The sequence below is a fragment of the Muntiacus reevesi genome, chromosome 2 (genome assembly GCF_963930625.1).
Source record: "Muntiacus reevesi chromosome 2, mMunRee1.1, whole genome shotgun sequence".
Lineage (NCBI taxonomy): Eukaryota > Metazoa > Chordata > Mammalia > Artiodactyla > Cervidae > Muntiacus > Muntiacus reevesi.
In genome coordinates, this window is record NC_089250.1 from 38,935,275 (window position 1) to 38,949,042 (window position 13,768).

General features: G+C 43.4%; 1 protein-coding gene across 2 annotated transcripts in view; it reads right to left on the reverse strand.

Annotated features, from left to right (window-relative positions):
• RALGAPA2 (Ral GTPase activating protein catalytic subunit alpha 2) overlaps nt 1–13,768 on the reverse strand; it is a 270,511-nt gene that overhangs the window by 158,010 nt on the left and 98,733 nt on the right. For both annotated transcript variants that reach the window (XM_065921331.1, XM_065921330.1), the window contains exons 17-19: nt 7,607–7,735; nt 5,813–5,910; nt 489–579 (exon numbers count right to left, since the gene is read on the reverse strand). In XM_065921331.1, coding sequence (XP_065777403.1) covers nt 489–579; nt 5,813–5,910; nt 7,607–7,735 — 318 coding nt within the window. The remainder of the gene's footprint in view (nt 1–488; nt 580–5,812; nt 5,911–7,606; nt 7,736–13,768) is intronic.

The window sequence follows — 13,768 nt, forward strand, 5'->3', positions numbered from 1 at the left end:
TGCTCTGTCCTCCACCAGGAACGACCAAGAAGGAGGGGACATGGCAGAGGACCTCAGGGAAGCAGAGTATTAGGGCCGCATATCACAGTACCTAACGGTACATCTCACCGTCCCAGGCAAATTTTAAATACTTATACCACCGACGGCAAGGTACTGCAGAAGCTTTGTGTTCTGAACCTAGGGAAACTTCCAGAAGGAAGACCATTCTTCCTTCTGGGCCTGTCTCCTCACCAGCCATCAGCCTTGGTTGTGCTTTTCACCTGGAGAAAGACCCAGGGCTGGAAAGACAATTCTTGAAGGTAACTGGGTAGTGTTTAATGTTTGACTGGTACTAACCACCCATCTATCCTGGGATTCCACAAATAAAAATGTCCCATGTCACAACATCATATCTTCAGATGATATCATTCAAGTTAGAAAGTCAAAAGGAAACAAAGTCCATCCATGTTGAAGCTTGACGAACACAGACCACATCTCCTGGTACTTACTCTTCTGTCTCTCCCGACATTTTCCTTGCATCTGCTGTGAGTCATCTTTCAAATCCAATTCAATGGGGCTGCTGCTTCTTCGAACTAAGATCTTCAGACAGAAAGAAAGATTGCGCTGGTTACAGAAAAGTGTTAATTTTTACAAGACTGTTAAGTTTCTAGTCCATATGTCTAAAGAAAAAGAAACAAATGAACAGCAAGAACAGTAACAAAAAACTGAATGACATTCTGCATTGGAAGGATATGGGTTCACTAATTACTGTGACCGAGTTATAAATTACCCAAGATCTTAAATTTAAGACTTCTGCTTTATCAGCTGGCATCCAATTAACATGGTCTATGGAGGAGGGATGCCAAGTTACATGGAAATCATTTATGTTGAGGTTCTAGCTGTACCTCTGCTTGGGTACACATGCATAATGGATATCATCCTCCAGGAGGTATAAGTCACCAGCGTGTTGGCAGGGAGGGCGTAAACCCCACCCAGACCCATCCTTGTTACAGGTGTAGCAGGCTTCCCTGAGCACTGCCCAGCACTGGACCGTGGGTTAAATATGGGACTAGAACGCTGGGAGGCAATCTGCACCCCCTCATTTTACATAACTGGCATGGAAAGACAAAATGTACACAAATTACACAAAATGATCACAATGTACATTAGCAAAATATGCAAGTCAACTCTCTCTAAAAGGTATGCAGAAGAAAGTGTTACCTTGATCGGCTCACAGTGACAGGAGAGCTGCTCAACAAGGCTACAGACATGAGGTGGTAGAGAGTAGGCAGGAAGGGGCTCAGGGCAGGAAGCACTGAGAAATCAGCAAGTTCTACGTGCAGGAAAAGAAGCTGATTATAGCAGGCCATGCAGGGCAGTCAGGCGAAGAGGGAAAACGGTAAGAAGGAAACGTGACCACCTTCTACAAGCGGCACAGCTGCCAGGGGGCCTCCAACGTCAGGCTTAGGAATTTCAACCCAGTACTGACAAAATGAGCAACCATATGTTCCAGACAGTAGCTGATTGTGATTAAAAACATAATCAAAATGGTTAAGTTGACTTACTATCTGTGGAATAGAGTTAAGAAGAAAGTTGCTATGGAACTCTGATGGTAATTCAGGAATGAGCAGACAAGGCTTTTGATGACAGAAAAAGAGAAGAAAAGATAAATTCTAAAAATGCTGCAGAATGACAGACAAGAGCTTATATAAGTGTTGTCCATGGGAGTGGAACTTAAATTACAAAAGGATATGAATCTAGCGGACCATGAGAAAGACGGTGAGAAGAGAAGGAAGTGTGAGGTAGGGAGGAAAGGCAGATGGATGGAGAATGGATGGAGGAATTGGGAAAATTTCTGATATTTTAATATCCATCTTTGGGCTGAATATCTAAAGAGAATGTACCATAAGTGTGCAACCAAAATCCATGACCAGCAAGATGGAGATCAGAGCCAGAAATGAAGATAGTATATTTAAGGTTCTCCAGCTTAGAGTGTACAAACATCATGGGATTCAATAAGCCAACTGAAGGAATGAATACTAAATAAGCAAACACATGAAAAGGAGGGACTAAGATGTAAAATTAAAGGATAGAATAATCATTAAGCTAAAACACATAAGCAGGTCATGAATAAAATATTTAGAAGATTAACAGTATGTAAAAAAAAAGTTAGCTTTAAAGAAGGATGATATATATCTAATATTGTTGTTGTTTAGTTGCTCAGCCGTGTCTGACTCTTTTGTAATCCCATGGACTGTTGCCCACCAGGCTCCTCTGTCCGTGGGATTTCCCAGGTGAGAATACTGGAGAGGGTTGCCATTCCCTTCTCCAGGGATCTTCCTGACCCAGGAACTGAATCTGTGTCTAGTGCATTGTAGGCAGATTCTTTACCACTGAGCCACCTGGGAAGCATATATTTCTAATATGAAAATGGAATATACACAGGACATCTCCTTAATTGAAAAGCAGAATATAGGCTCTTCTGCTTCTGACTCTCTGGAAGATAAAAAATCCTCCAACTATAGAACCTACATAAAAATCTGGGGCTCACAGGAAGTAAAATAAACCTTCAAGGGACCCACCTCCTCTTCCCACTCCCACTCAAAGCAAACGGAAACCAGGGCAGTGAAATGGGGCTACCTTGGGCATTAATCTAATATTACCACTGCCAGTGGCAAAAGGAACCAGAGTCCCAAATTAAAGTAGCACTCCCTGTTTTGTGAAACTTGATCATATCAGAAATCCAGGTTTTCTGCAGATTCAGATCAGCCAGCTAGGAACTCACAAGCAAAAGTCACCAAACACCAAAGGAAATAAAAAACCCACTATGCACAAATCTTAGAAACAACAAATATCAGATTTAGATTCTCCACCCACCCCTCAAGGATTTCAGATGATCAGATGAAGAATTCAGAATTGTAATCTGTGACTAGTTTAAAGGAATAAAAGATGGGACTCACACAAAAATGAGCAAGCTATAAGAGATCATGAGAGATTACAAGATATACTTGAAAAGTATTAACCTAAACTTTCAGAAGCAAAACATAAAATTGTTGAACCAAAAAAATTCAACGGGACCATTAAATAGCAGACTATATATGCATGAGAAGAGAATTATTGAACTGAGTGAAAGACAGATTTGATGAATCACCCAGAACACACCCACATAGCCAAAGAGAATGGAAAATATGAAAAGGGGCTTAAGAGACATAGAACACAGAATGACAAAGTCTAAATATATTTCTACCCAGAACTCCAGAAGGAAAGAGGAGAGAGAACAAAGAACAGGCAATATTTGAAGAACTGATTACCAAGAATTTTCCAGAAGCGATGGAAGAACAATGATTCACAGATGCCTGGCACATATAGAATATCCAAAATAGGACAAATTGTACAGACCAAGAGAAAATGCGCCTAAATATACTGTAGCGAAACTGGAGGACAAGGATGAAGAACAGTGAGGAACAACAAACAGGATGGACCGAAGACCTCTCAACAGCAACAACAAAAGACAGAAGATAGCAGAAAAAATAGCTTCCATTAGATGGGGGTGAGGAGGAAGTAGGGGAACTACAGTATTAAGACAGAGAGACAAAGCAACCAATGACTCAAGAAGCACCAAAACAAAGCCTCACACATCTGGGATGCAGTATCTATGAGAGATAGGTAGCATTTTCAGATCAATAAAGGAAAACGAATTCAGTATAGGGGACCCAGGATAAGTGGCTATCCATGTGGGGAAAAAAATAAAACTGGATCCCATAAACATCAGCTCCAGGCAGATGAAAGACTTAAATGTATAGAGCAAAACTGAAATACTTATAAACATAAGGCAAATATTCTTATCCCTTTCAAGTTGGTGTTTTAAATTTTTCAGGGCCTCTCTGGTGGCTCAGTGGTGAAGAATCTGCCTGCTAATGCAGGAGAAATGGATTGGACCCCTGAACCCGGAAGATCCAACATGCTGCGGACCACAACTACTGAGGTCCATGTGCCCTAGAACCGGTTCTCTGGAGTAAGAGAAGCCAGTGCAGTGAGAAGCCTATGTACTGCAATTACAGAGTAGCCCCCACCCCGACCATAACTAGACAAAAGCCTATACAACAACAAAGATCCAGCACAGCCAAAAGCAAATACATAAATGAACTTTTTAAAATTTTCATAAAATGTAATAACAATGATAATCAAAAATATCAAAATTAAGAGCTTCTGTTCATCAAAAGACAACATAGAGAATGTGAAAATAAAAGCCACACATTGGAAGAAGAAATTCATCAGAAACATAACCAATATAGGATCTGTATTCAGACTACATAAAGAATTAGTACAAGTAAAAAAGACAAATCAACAGGAAAATGGAAAAGACATCAGTAGGCACCCCACAGATGAAACACATATAGCCAATCAACATAAGGAAAGACTTTATCGGCAACTTGAGAAATGCAAAACAAAATGAGATCCCATTTTCACCCACTTGACTCCCAAGATTTTAAATCTGACAGTAGTAAGTGTTGGCAGGAATGTGGATGAACAGAAACTTTTTACACACTGCTGGCCAAAACAGAAGTGGTACAACCACTCTGGAGAAAGACACATTCTCTTATGAAAAAGAGCACCCTGTTCCCCTGTGATTCATCAGTTCCACTCTAAGACAACACTGTTGAGAAGATCTTACACGTAGATCTTGAAACACAACAAGAATGTGCACAGCTTCATTTCTCATTTAAAGAAAAAGGGGGGGAGGGGGACAAGCTAAATGTCAACAAGAGAATGGAAAAGTGAACTGTGTTCTATTCATGGTGGAATATCAAACAGCAGAGAAAGCAATGAACTAGGGCAACGTGCCTACATGGTAGACATGGTAAATACATGGTAATGAGTGAACAAAGCAATAATACCACCTTTATAAAGTTTAAAAATGAGGGAAAGTAAAGGGTACATTGTTTAGAGGTACATACATCTCAAGCAAAACTACAAAGGGAAAGCAAAGACACGACTGACAGAGCAAGCAGAGAGCCGTTCTCTGCGGGACGGAGACGACGCCCACGAGGCACGGCAACAGCACTGAAGGTGCTCTGGTTTCTAACACTGGGGGTGGGTCTCTGGGTGTTTATCTGACTGTTGAAATACACACACAGAATATACATGTAAATGGAACGTACGTATAAAGCTGGTATATGCCCGTTAAAAAAAATGAAGACCGAGGAAATTTAACACTCATATCTTCCAGGCAGGGAAGAGTAGGGAGTGACTTTCTGTGTGTATTTTGTACTTTTCTGGGATGTCTGGGTGTTCTATTCATAGATACTACATCTTTTTTTTAAAGAATAAATAGGAATTATCTGCATGAATGAGTTACGGCTACTTTTTAATTTTCTTCTTTAAACTTTTTATTTGTGTTTTAAGAAACCGATAAATGCCATTTTACATTTTTTAAAAAAGAAAGAAACCATAACAGATCGTTGCAACATCTCATTTATCTGTGAACTTGCATCAGGTGAAGGCTACAACCTAAAGTGATACCAGGAATAGGGAGTCTGAGCGTCTGCCTGACAGGTAAGGGTGTCCTTAAAGAGAGAAAGTGCACATACAGACCAGGTGGGAAATTCTGTTTTCACGCTTACTGTGCTCTATTTTTGTAATGTGACTATAATTTTACATAGAAAGTGAGCAAGTCTTTCAAACGTCTCAAGATCACCTGGCCTTAAAACACATCTAAGCGGAAAAAAATTTTAAAAGATAGTGTCACGGCCACTAGTAAATGTGCATATTGTGCCAGTGATCTGTAGGTTTATTTTTAATGACACATGGATGTACTCTGAAAAGATCTTACTGTTATTCCTTCATGCTCTTTCTTCTCATGTCCTTTGCTCTCCTGAGCAGGCCTGGGCTCTGAAGAACTCACATTCTCTGCATTTTCTAGCTTTTGGCCTAGAGATTTGGGGGCAGGGAGGGGGGAAATCAACAACAGAAATATTTCAGACGGTAAAACTGGAAGAAGATTTTTATACATAGGCAATGGTTAAATTTAGATAATTAGATATTCTAAGACATGTAAAAACAAGAGTGCAGGACCCAGCACGTGAGTAGCCTATGGGTCACGACTGCTCCACAGACCTGGTCTCCGATGCACAGAGAACTTCACCGCCGAGTGTTAATGTTACACATGGTGAGGGGCGGGGGAGCCACAAGACCTGTCCGGGGGCCTTGGAGAAGGGGTCTCAGACAAGAGCTGCCCCAGTCAGCCAGGCCGGGGAAGGGAGGAAGAGGACAGGGAAGGGAGCATGAGGTGGCTCAGCATTGCTGGCGAGAGAAGTAACTGACAACCAGTGTCCATAATAGAAAATGGGATATCTCTACCGAGCCTGCCACCGTGAATTAAAAAGATCATATTCTATGCATAGTCTGGGGCCAATAAATCTTCTTTAAAAAATAAATGAACAAATTCCTAGGGAAAAAAACACAAAACTTATGCAAATTAAAACAAGAAAAGGAAAATACGAAGTCTTAGAATGATTTAAAAATCTGAATAGTACTTTAAAATCTTCTGACAAGAAAACTCCAGGCAACTGATGGATTCCACCAAATATTTAAGGGAAAAAGATCATAACAATCCTACACAAAGACTTCTGGAGAACAGAAAACCTTCCAGGTAACAGATTTCTCAAATTGTTTTTATTGTGTATTTATTATTTTTCTTTCGAAAGAATTTCTATGAAGGGCTATAGCCTGCTCATTTGATGAGGATGGCATGACCCTGACACTGAGGACTATAGGATGGCTTGGCTGATTGCTTCCCTGACTCATGAAACTAAGTTCATATGTTCACTGTCACCAGACACACTTAACATGCATTTTCACTGCAAAACACATTAGTCAATGTTCACAGGGTCTAACCACCTGCCTCCTCACCTTTCACCCCAGTTGCTGCTGAAAGCTGCTGGAGAAACAGTGTGGATTAATGCTAATGGGTGTGCGTGCGTGCTCAGTCGCTCAGCTGTCTCCAACTCTGCAACCCTATGGACTGTAGCCCTTTTGACTCCTCTGTCCATGGGATTTCCCAGGCAAGAATACTGGAGTGGGTCGCCATCTCCTCCTCCAGGGGATCTTCCTGACCCAGGGATTGAACCTGGGTCTCCTGCACTGCAGGCAGATTCTTTACCGCTGAGCCACCAGGGAAGCCCATAACGTTAATAATACAAGTTATCATTTTTCAACCTCAGCAGATCTGCATGCTGCTAATAAACTTCACAGGTCTGGTCAGCTATCCAGCTCTCATCCCTCACCCCGAGACCCCTCTCCTCCTGGCCTCTGCCCTAACCTGCTGCCCTCATCACCTGGGGTGAACATCCTCTGCCTCCCACCTCCTCCAGCCACTCTGGATTTCTTTTTCGTCCTTAAACATGCTACACTTGAAAAAAGGACACACACACACACAATTCAGATAATTAGATAAAAATAAGTAGTGAAAATATTTCATGTGATTCAAGAAATCACATCCTTGCAATCAAACTCTAGAGTAAATTCCCTTGAAATAAATAGAACTAGGATTAAAGCAGAAAGCCCCACGACACACAGCCTCTCCCCGGCCAGAAGCTAGGGTCTCGCGTGAGTAAGATGCTGATACCTGGGGGGGCCTCGGGACACAGCGGCTCGGTGACCTCAGGGCTGCTGCCGCTCCGAACCATCGGCTGCTGCCCCAGGGGCCCAGATTCGGTGGCAGATGCATTTTCTGGCTGCAGGTATTCTTCCACTTCTGTGGGCATTAACACAGAACACACAGGGATGGATATCAAAACATTTTAAAATAATTTCACTACTTCACTGACTCTAGATACTTCTTCCCCACAAAAATTATGCAGTAGGATTAGCAGTTTTCACATCATAAAGTCTTCTCTGTTTGTTAGAAGTTCTATTTCACTCCAAGGGTACATTTGCCTTCTAAGTTCTACAAGGTGTCTTAATTCAAAGTGAAGAAGAAGAAAGAAAAAAAAAACAGAGCAAGCACAAGCAGAATGGTTGACAACTGTAAGTCATAGGAGCTTCAGGGACAGGCATGCCCAGGGGAGGGGGAGCCAGAAGATGCAGGGACAGGGCATTTACACTTGAGAGAGCAGAATATCACACACACACACACACACACGCACTCACACACACACACCACACCTGGAAGGAAGATGAAAGGAAGCGGGAATTTCAACTTTATCATTCCTTTTCACAGATGAATGTTCAATTGTCCAATGCAAAATATTGCAATTATTTAATGACATATCACCAAATGCAAGCATGAATTTATCACTTAAGTACAAAAATGATCCACTGGTATTTTTGGAGAATCGATAAATGTACATCATAAAATAGAAAACCACAGCTGAGTACTGACCACTGGGTGATCCCAGCTAGGATCAAGATAAACCATGTTCCCCTAGAGAAGAGAAGTCCCTGCTAGCTCATTTCTGAATGTCATGGTTCATTTTAATCTCCCAAGACAACACAAGGCGCTGGAAGGGTCACCCCACCTCCTGTCTGCAGCATGGAGGCTCCAAGGTGACACCATCCCTGACCTCCGGCTTTATCCTTATCGGTCTCCTCCCTGCCCTCCTCCCCATGTCCTCAGGAAGGCCCCCCTACAACCCAGATCTGACGGCACCACCCCCTCTGTGGACGCCCGAGGCCCCCATCACTGTCTGCCCAAGCTCACGCTCCTCACGGTGAACAAGGGCCCATTGATGTCACCCCAGAGGCTTGACCCCCACTAGGAGTCCTTGCGCTCTTCAGGCTAAGCAGGCCCAGCCCACCTGACCCTGCCGCTCCCTCCCTCCTGCTGCTCCCCCCGACCCTAGGTTGACCTCCACCCCCACCATGCTGGCCAGGCTCCCCTCCTGGAGCACTTGCCGCGTGCTCTTGCCTGTGACCCCACCGTTGCCTCACCTCCAGACTTCACCCTCCTTCGTGCAGCCTCGGAACTCTACATCCATAACCCTAAAATCATGTTTTCTCCAAATTTTCATTAGTCATAGTTTCAGTCCTTCTGACAAACTATGACAAACCCAGACAGCAAAGACATCACTTTGCCAACAAAGGTCTATCTAGTCAAAGCTATGGTTTTCCAGTAGTCATGGACAGATCTGAGTTGGACCATAAAGAAGGCTGAGAGTCAAAGAATTCATGCTTTTGAACTGTGGTGTCAGAGAAGACTCTTGAGAGTCTCTTGGAAGGCAAGGAGATCAAACCAGTCAATCCTAAAGAAATCAACCCTGACTGTTCTTTGAAAGGACTGATGTTGAAGCTCCAATACTTCCACCTGATGTGAAGAGAAGACTCATTGTTAAAGACCCTGACGCTGGGAAAGATTGAGGGCAGGAGGAGAAGAGGATGACAGGGGATGAGATGGTGACTCAGTGGACATGAGTCTGAACAAACTTTGGGAAATGGTGAAGGACAGGGAAGGGAAGCCTGGTGTGCTGCAGTCCACAGGGTTGCAGAGTCGGACATGACTGAACAACTCAACAACAACAACAATCAGTCCTTCTAAGAAGGGACTGATCAAAACTCAGCCTATACTGTCCTCCCTGGACATGTCACCTGATTCATCCCCTGAAATGTGGCCAAGGTGTCCTCCTCTGTGTTACCTTCAACCAGAGCCACAAGGCAAAGGGCTGGTTCACCCCAAGCAAGAAGCTCTATGTAGGAAGATTCTAAAAATAACAGAGGATTTCACTGAAGGGCTGTCGCTTTATTTTTACTATCCACACAAAAATTCTATTTTTAAGTACATGGATACAAGTTCCCAGACCTCAAAACTATGAAATGTGTGTGATCCTTCACTTATGATCCAACGTCCAGGTGTGAAAGTAAAAGTGTGAGTCACTCCGTCACTTTTCGATCCCATGGTCTGTCTGTGAAATTCTCCAGGCAAGAAAACTAGAGTGGCTTGCCATTCCCTTCTTCAGGGAATCTTTCCAACCCAGGGATTAAACCCAGGTCTCCTGCATTGCAAGCAGATTCTTTACCATCTAAGCTACCAGGGAAGCAGGGCCATGATCTAAATACAGATGCTGTTGAGAAGCTAGACTCAGGGAACAAGCAAAGGAAGGCAGGGCAGCAAGAGCAGACAGATCTCCCACAGCCTTGTCTGCCCTTATCTGCTCCTAAAGAGTCAAGAGCTATTCACTTCCCCACAAGAAACAGGGGACATCCATAAACACCATGCTCCATCCAGCATCCCAGAGGGCAGACCAGGCCCCCTACAGCTCTGCTCCCAGACTCCTCAGCATCAGGCAGAGGAAGCCAGATGACACCACCCACCGTCCTTCCCACTGTCTTCTTTCATCGTTCATTCTAATTATGCAGGACACTGACATCCTTCTGAGACGGGCTTCTATTTGTTAACAAACCTACTTGTAAATCCATTGTCAGCAGAGGGAGCCCAAGAGCTTCCTGCTTATATCAGAAACAACTGGCACCGGCTGGTCTTTATGGACAGTGGGAAGAGTGGGCTTTATTCCCTTAAACGTGATGCCAAGAGCTGGTAGATGCTAGTTTCTGGGCTCTGAGCAGAAACAAATAAGAGCTGGGTCAACGCTGGCAGCATCTTTTTCAGGATACAGAACATCGCCATCTGGTGGGATGAAGCCCAGCCGTGGGACCACAGCTTCCAAACACGAGGGTCCCCACCAGTCCTCAGACAACAGACGGATAAAGAGCCTGCAGGGCCACCTGCTCTGCCTTCCCAACAGGCTGGCCTGATGTGGCTTTAAGGCTCTGCTTTTGTAAAAAGGCTGATCGGGCCTTCTCAGGTGGAGGAAGTCCAAGCCTGCAGAAACCATGGGAAGAGGTGGGATAGGAGGCCCGTGAAGAGGGGGAGGGTGGGGGGTGAATCCCAGTCCCAGGAACTGCCAGGCTGTGGGGCAGGTGCCCTGAGCTACTCCTGGTCTCGGCTGTCACGTTAAAGAGGGTGAAGGAAAAAAAAGCATGCAAATTCTCTTTATCCCACAAGTTACACCCAATTTCCCTATTTGGAACTGTACATTATCGGGCCTTTTCTCATGCTTTGTTCTAAGTCCTATACTCAATGTTTTTTCTGTACAGATGAACAAATGACTACCAGAAACATTTTCTTGGTACTTTTTTCCTTTCTTTTTAAAACAGTTCTTGAGCTCCCCCTGCTGGCTTTTTTTTTTTTTTTCTGGTTAAGGCTGTCCCTCTTCTCCGAGGTCAGATGTAGCTACTGCTCTTTTCTAACAAATTAAAACCATTTAACATTGATACCATGGGGTCACAAAGTATCAGACATGATTGAGTGACTAACATTAACACTACTACTGAAACTCAACATTCATAAAACGAAGATCATGGCGTCAGATCCCATCACTTCATGGCAAGTAGAAGAAAAAATGGAAACAATGGCAGATTGTATTATCTTGGGCTCCAAAATCACTGTGGATGGTGACTGCAGCCATGAAATTAAAAGATGCTTGCTCCTTAGAAGAAAAGCTATGACAAACCTAGTCTGCATATTTAAAGGTAGAAACATCGCTTTGCCAATAAAAGTCCATATAGTCAAAGCTATGGTTTTCCCAGTAGTCATGTATGGATGTGAGAGCTGGACCATAAAGTAGGCTGAGCACTGAAGAACTGATGGTTTTGAACTGTGGTGTTGGAGAAGACTCAAGAGTCCCGTGGACTGCAAGGATATCAAACCAGTCCATCCTAAAGGAAATCAACCCTGAATACTCACTGGGAGGACTGATGCTAAAGCTGAAACTCCAATACTTTGGCCACCTGATGTGAAGAGCTGACTCACTGGAAAAACCCTGATACTGGGAAAGATTGAGGGCAGGAGGAGAAGAGGGCACAGAGGATGAGATGGTTAAATAGCATCACTGACTCAATGGACATGAGTTTGAGCAAACTTTGAGAGATGGTGAAGGACAAGGAAGCCTGGTGAGCTGTAGTCCATGGGATCGCAAAGAGTTGGACATGACTTAGTCACTAAACAACAACACTGATATGCAAATATCAAGGTAGATGATTATCTAATGTGCAAAATAGAAACAGGACAGTCTAAGTTACATAAAAAGGACATTACAAATGCTGGGAGGTCTAATGCAGTCTGTTTTGAATATCACACCATTCAAATCACTGCAAAGGACTGAATTCTATCTCAGAATCACCAGATGACGCATTCTCTCAAGCAGGGCTAACCTAGTAACCCAAACTCTAAAAGCACCAACTTTTTGGCTTCTTGAGAGGATACGTTACGCAATGGCCATTACTAAATCACTGCTTTATAAAGCTTATTCAAAGCACTAGAAAAATGATCAAATAAGGACTAATTTCATTTTTCCACACTGAAAGAAGAGTTGGCGTGATTAAATTAAGTCTGCAAACTCTTCAGAAACTTCAATTTATCCCAGACGTCTGACTACTTTTCAAAGACATTTCATTCACTCTCTAATTTGAGGCTTCCTTAATCCATCTTACTAAACAGACTGAGACTCATTCTTCAATTACCAAAATTTCGGGTTCTGTTTACTCCTCATACAAGGTTGCACAAGCAAAATTAATCATGTAGTTTCCTAATTTTTAAAACACTGGGCACAAACCAACTTGACCCTATAAAAAGCACAAGAGACATAAATCAATTCAACACCTTGATGTGTCCCACAAGAACGCTGGGGACCCTGTTCATAAGCACGTCCCGACTACCCGGTGCTACCTGGAAGCTGGAAAGTCAGACGCAGGGGCAGCAAAGTGAGGCTTTCAATCAGGCCCCATTAAGCCTCCTTTGGAGCAAGAGAAGATCATGACCCTCTAATTACACCATGATAATATACTTCAAATAAACATAAAACCTACCATCTGCATGGCCTGTGCTACAGATTGATAAATGTCCGAACATAAAAGCAGTTAAAAGTGCAAAACAGCTGGAAAGAACTGTTTCCACTGAAGAGGGGAAAAAAAAAAAGGAAGTCTCTGAAGCTGCCAGTTCCACCCTCAACGTGTTCTTTTATGCAGCCATTCACACGAATTAACAGAATACAGGTAGTCGTGACCATCCCAGAATTCTGGTGTGATTAAATAAGGCGTCCCAAAGGGGTCAGGATAAGACAGAGTGGATGAAGGTAAGAAATAGTCTATTGGTTATATTATTAAAACACACGTTGGTGGAACAAGAAACAAAACCAAGAAACGTTAACCTAAAGAACACAAAGTTAGCCGATAGTCATCTACAGTATAGAGGGGCAACTTTAAAAGTGTCTGTAGGACTTCCCTGGTGGTCCAGTGGTTGGGAATCTGCCTGCCAATGCAGGGGACACAGGAACAACAAGGGAAGCCACCCCAAAGAGAAGCCCCCACACTGCAAGCGAAGAGTAGACCCTGCTCGCTGCAAGAGAAAGCCTGAGTACAGTAATGAACACCCAGCACAGCCAAAAAAAAAAGTGTCTGTGAATTATGCACACACGGATGTATGTCTAGCCGACTACATCTGTATTCAGCAACAGGGCAGCAAGACAGGCCAGCACCAGAATTCAAAATGGAGCACACATTTAATCCTCTCGTGGGCCAGCCCATGGGGGACATGAAATCTCATAGTGAGGACTGATACACGCTGTTCTGAGCCCAGGCCTTTAATACAAGTCATCCGGGACTGTGGATCACTTCTCTAGTGCAGAAGACATGGCATCAGAGAAGGGAAGCGCTCGCAAACGGTGGTTTTCAGATGAAACATCAGCAGATCGTCCTCAAAGTCGCTGTACCGCTAGGGGGTCCTTTTCGCCGTAAA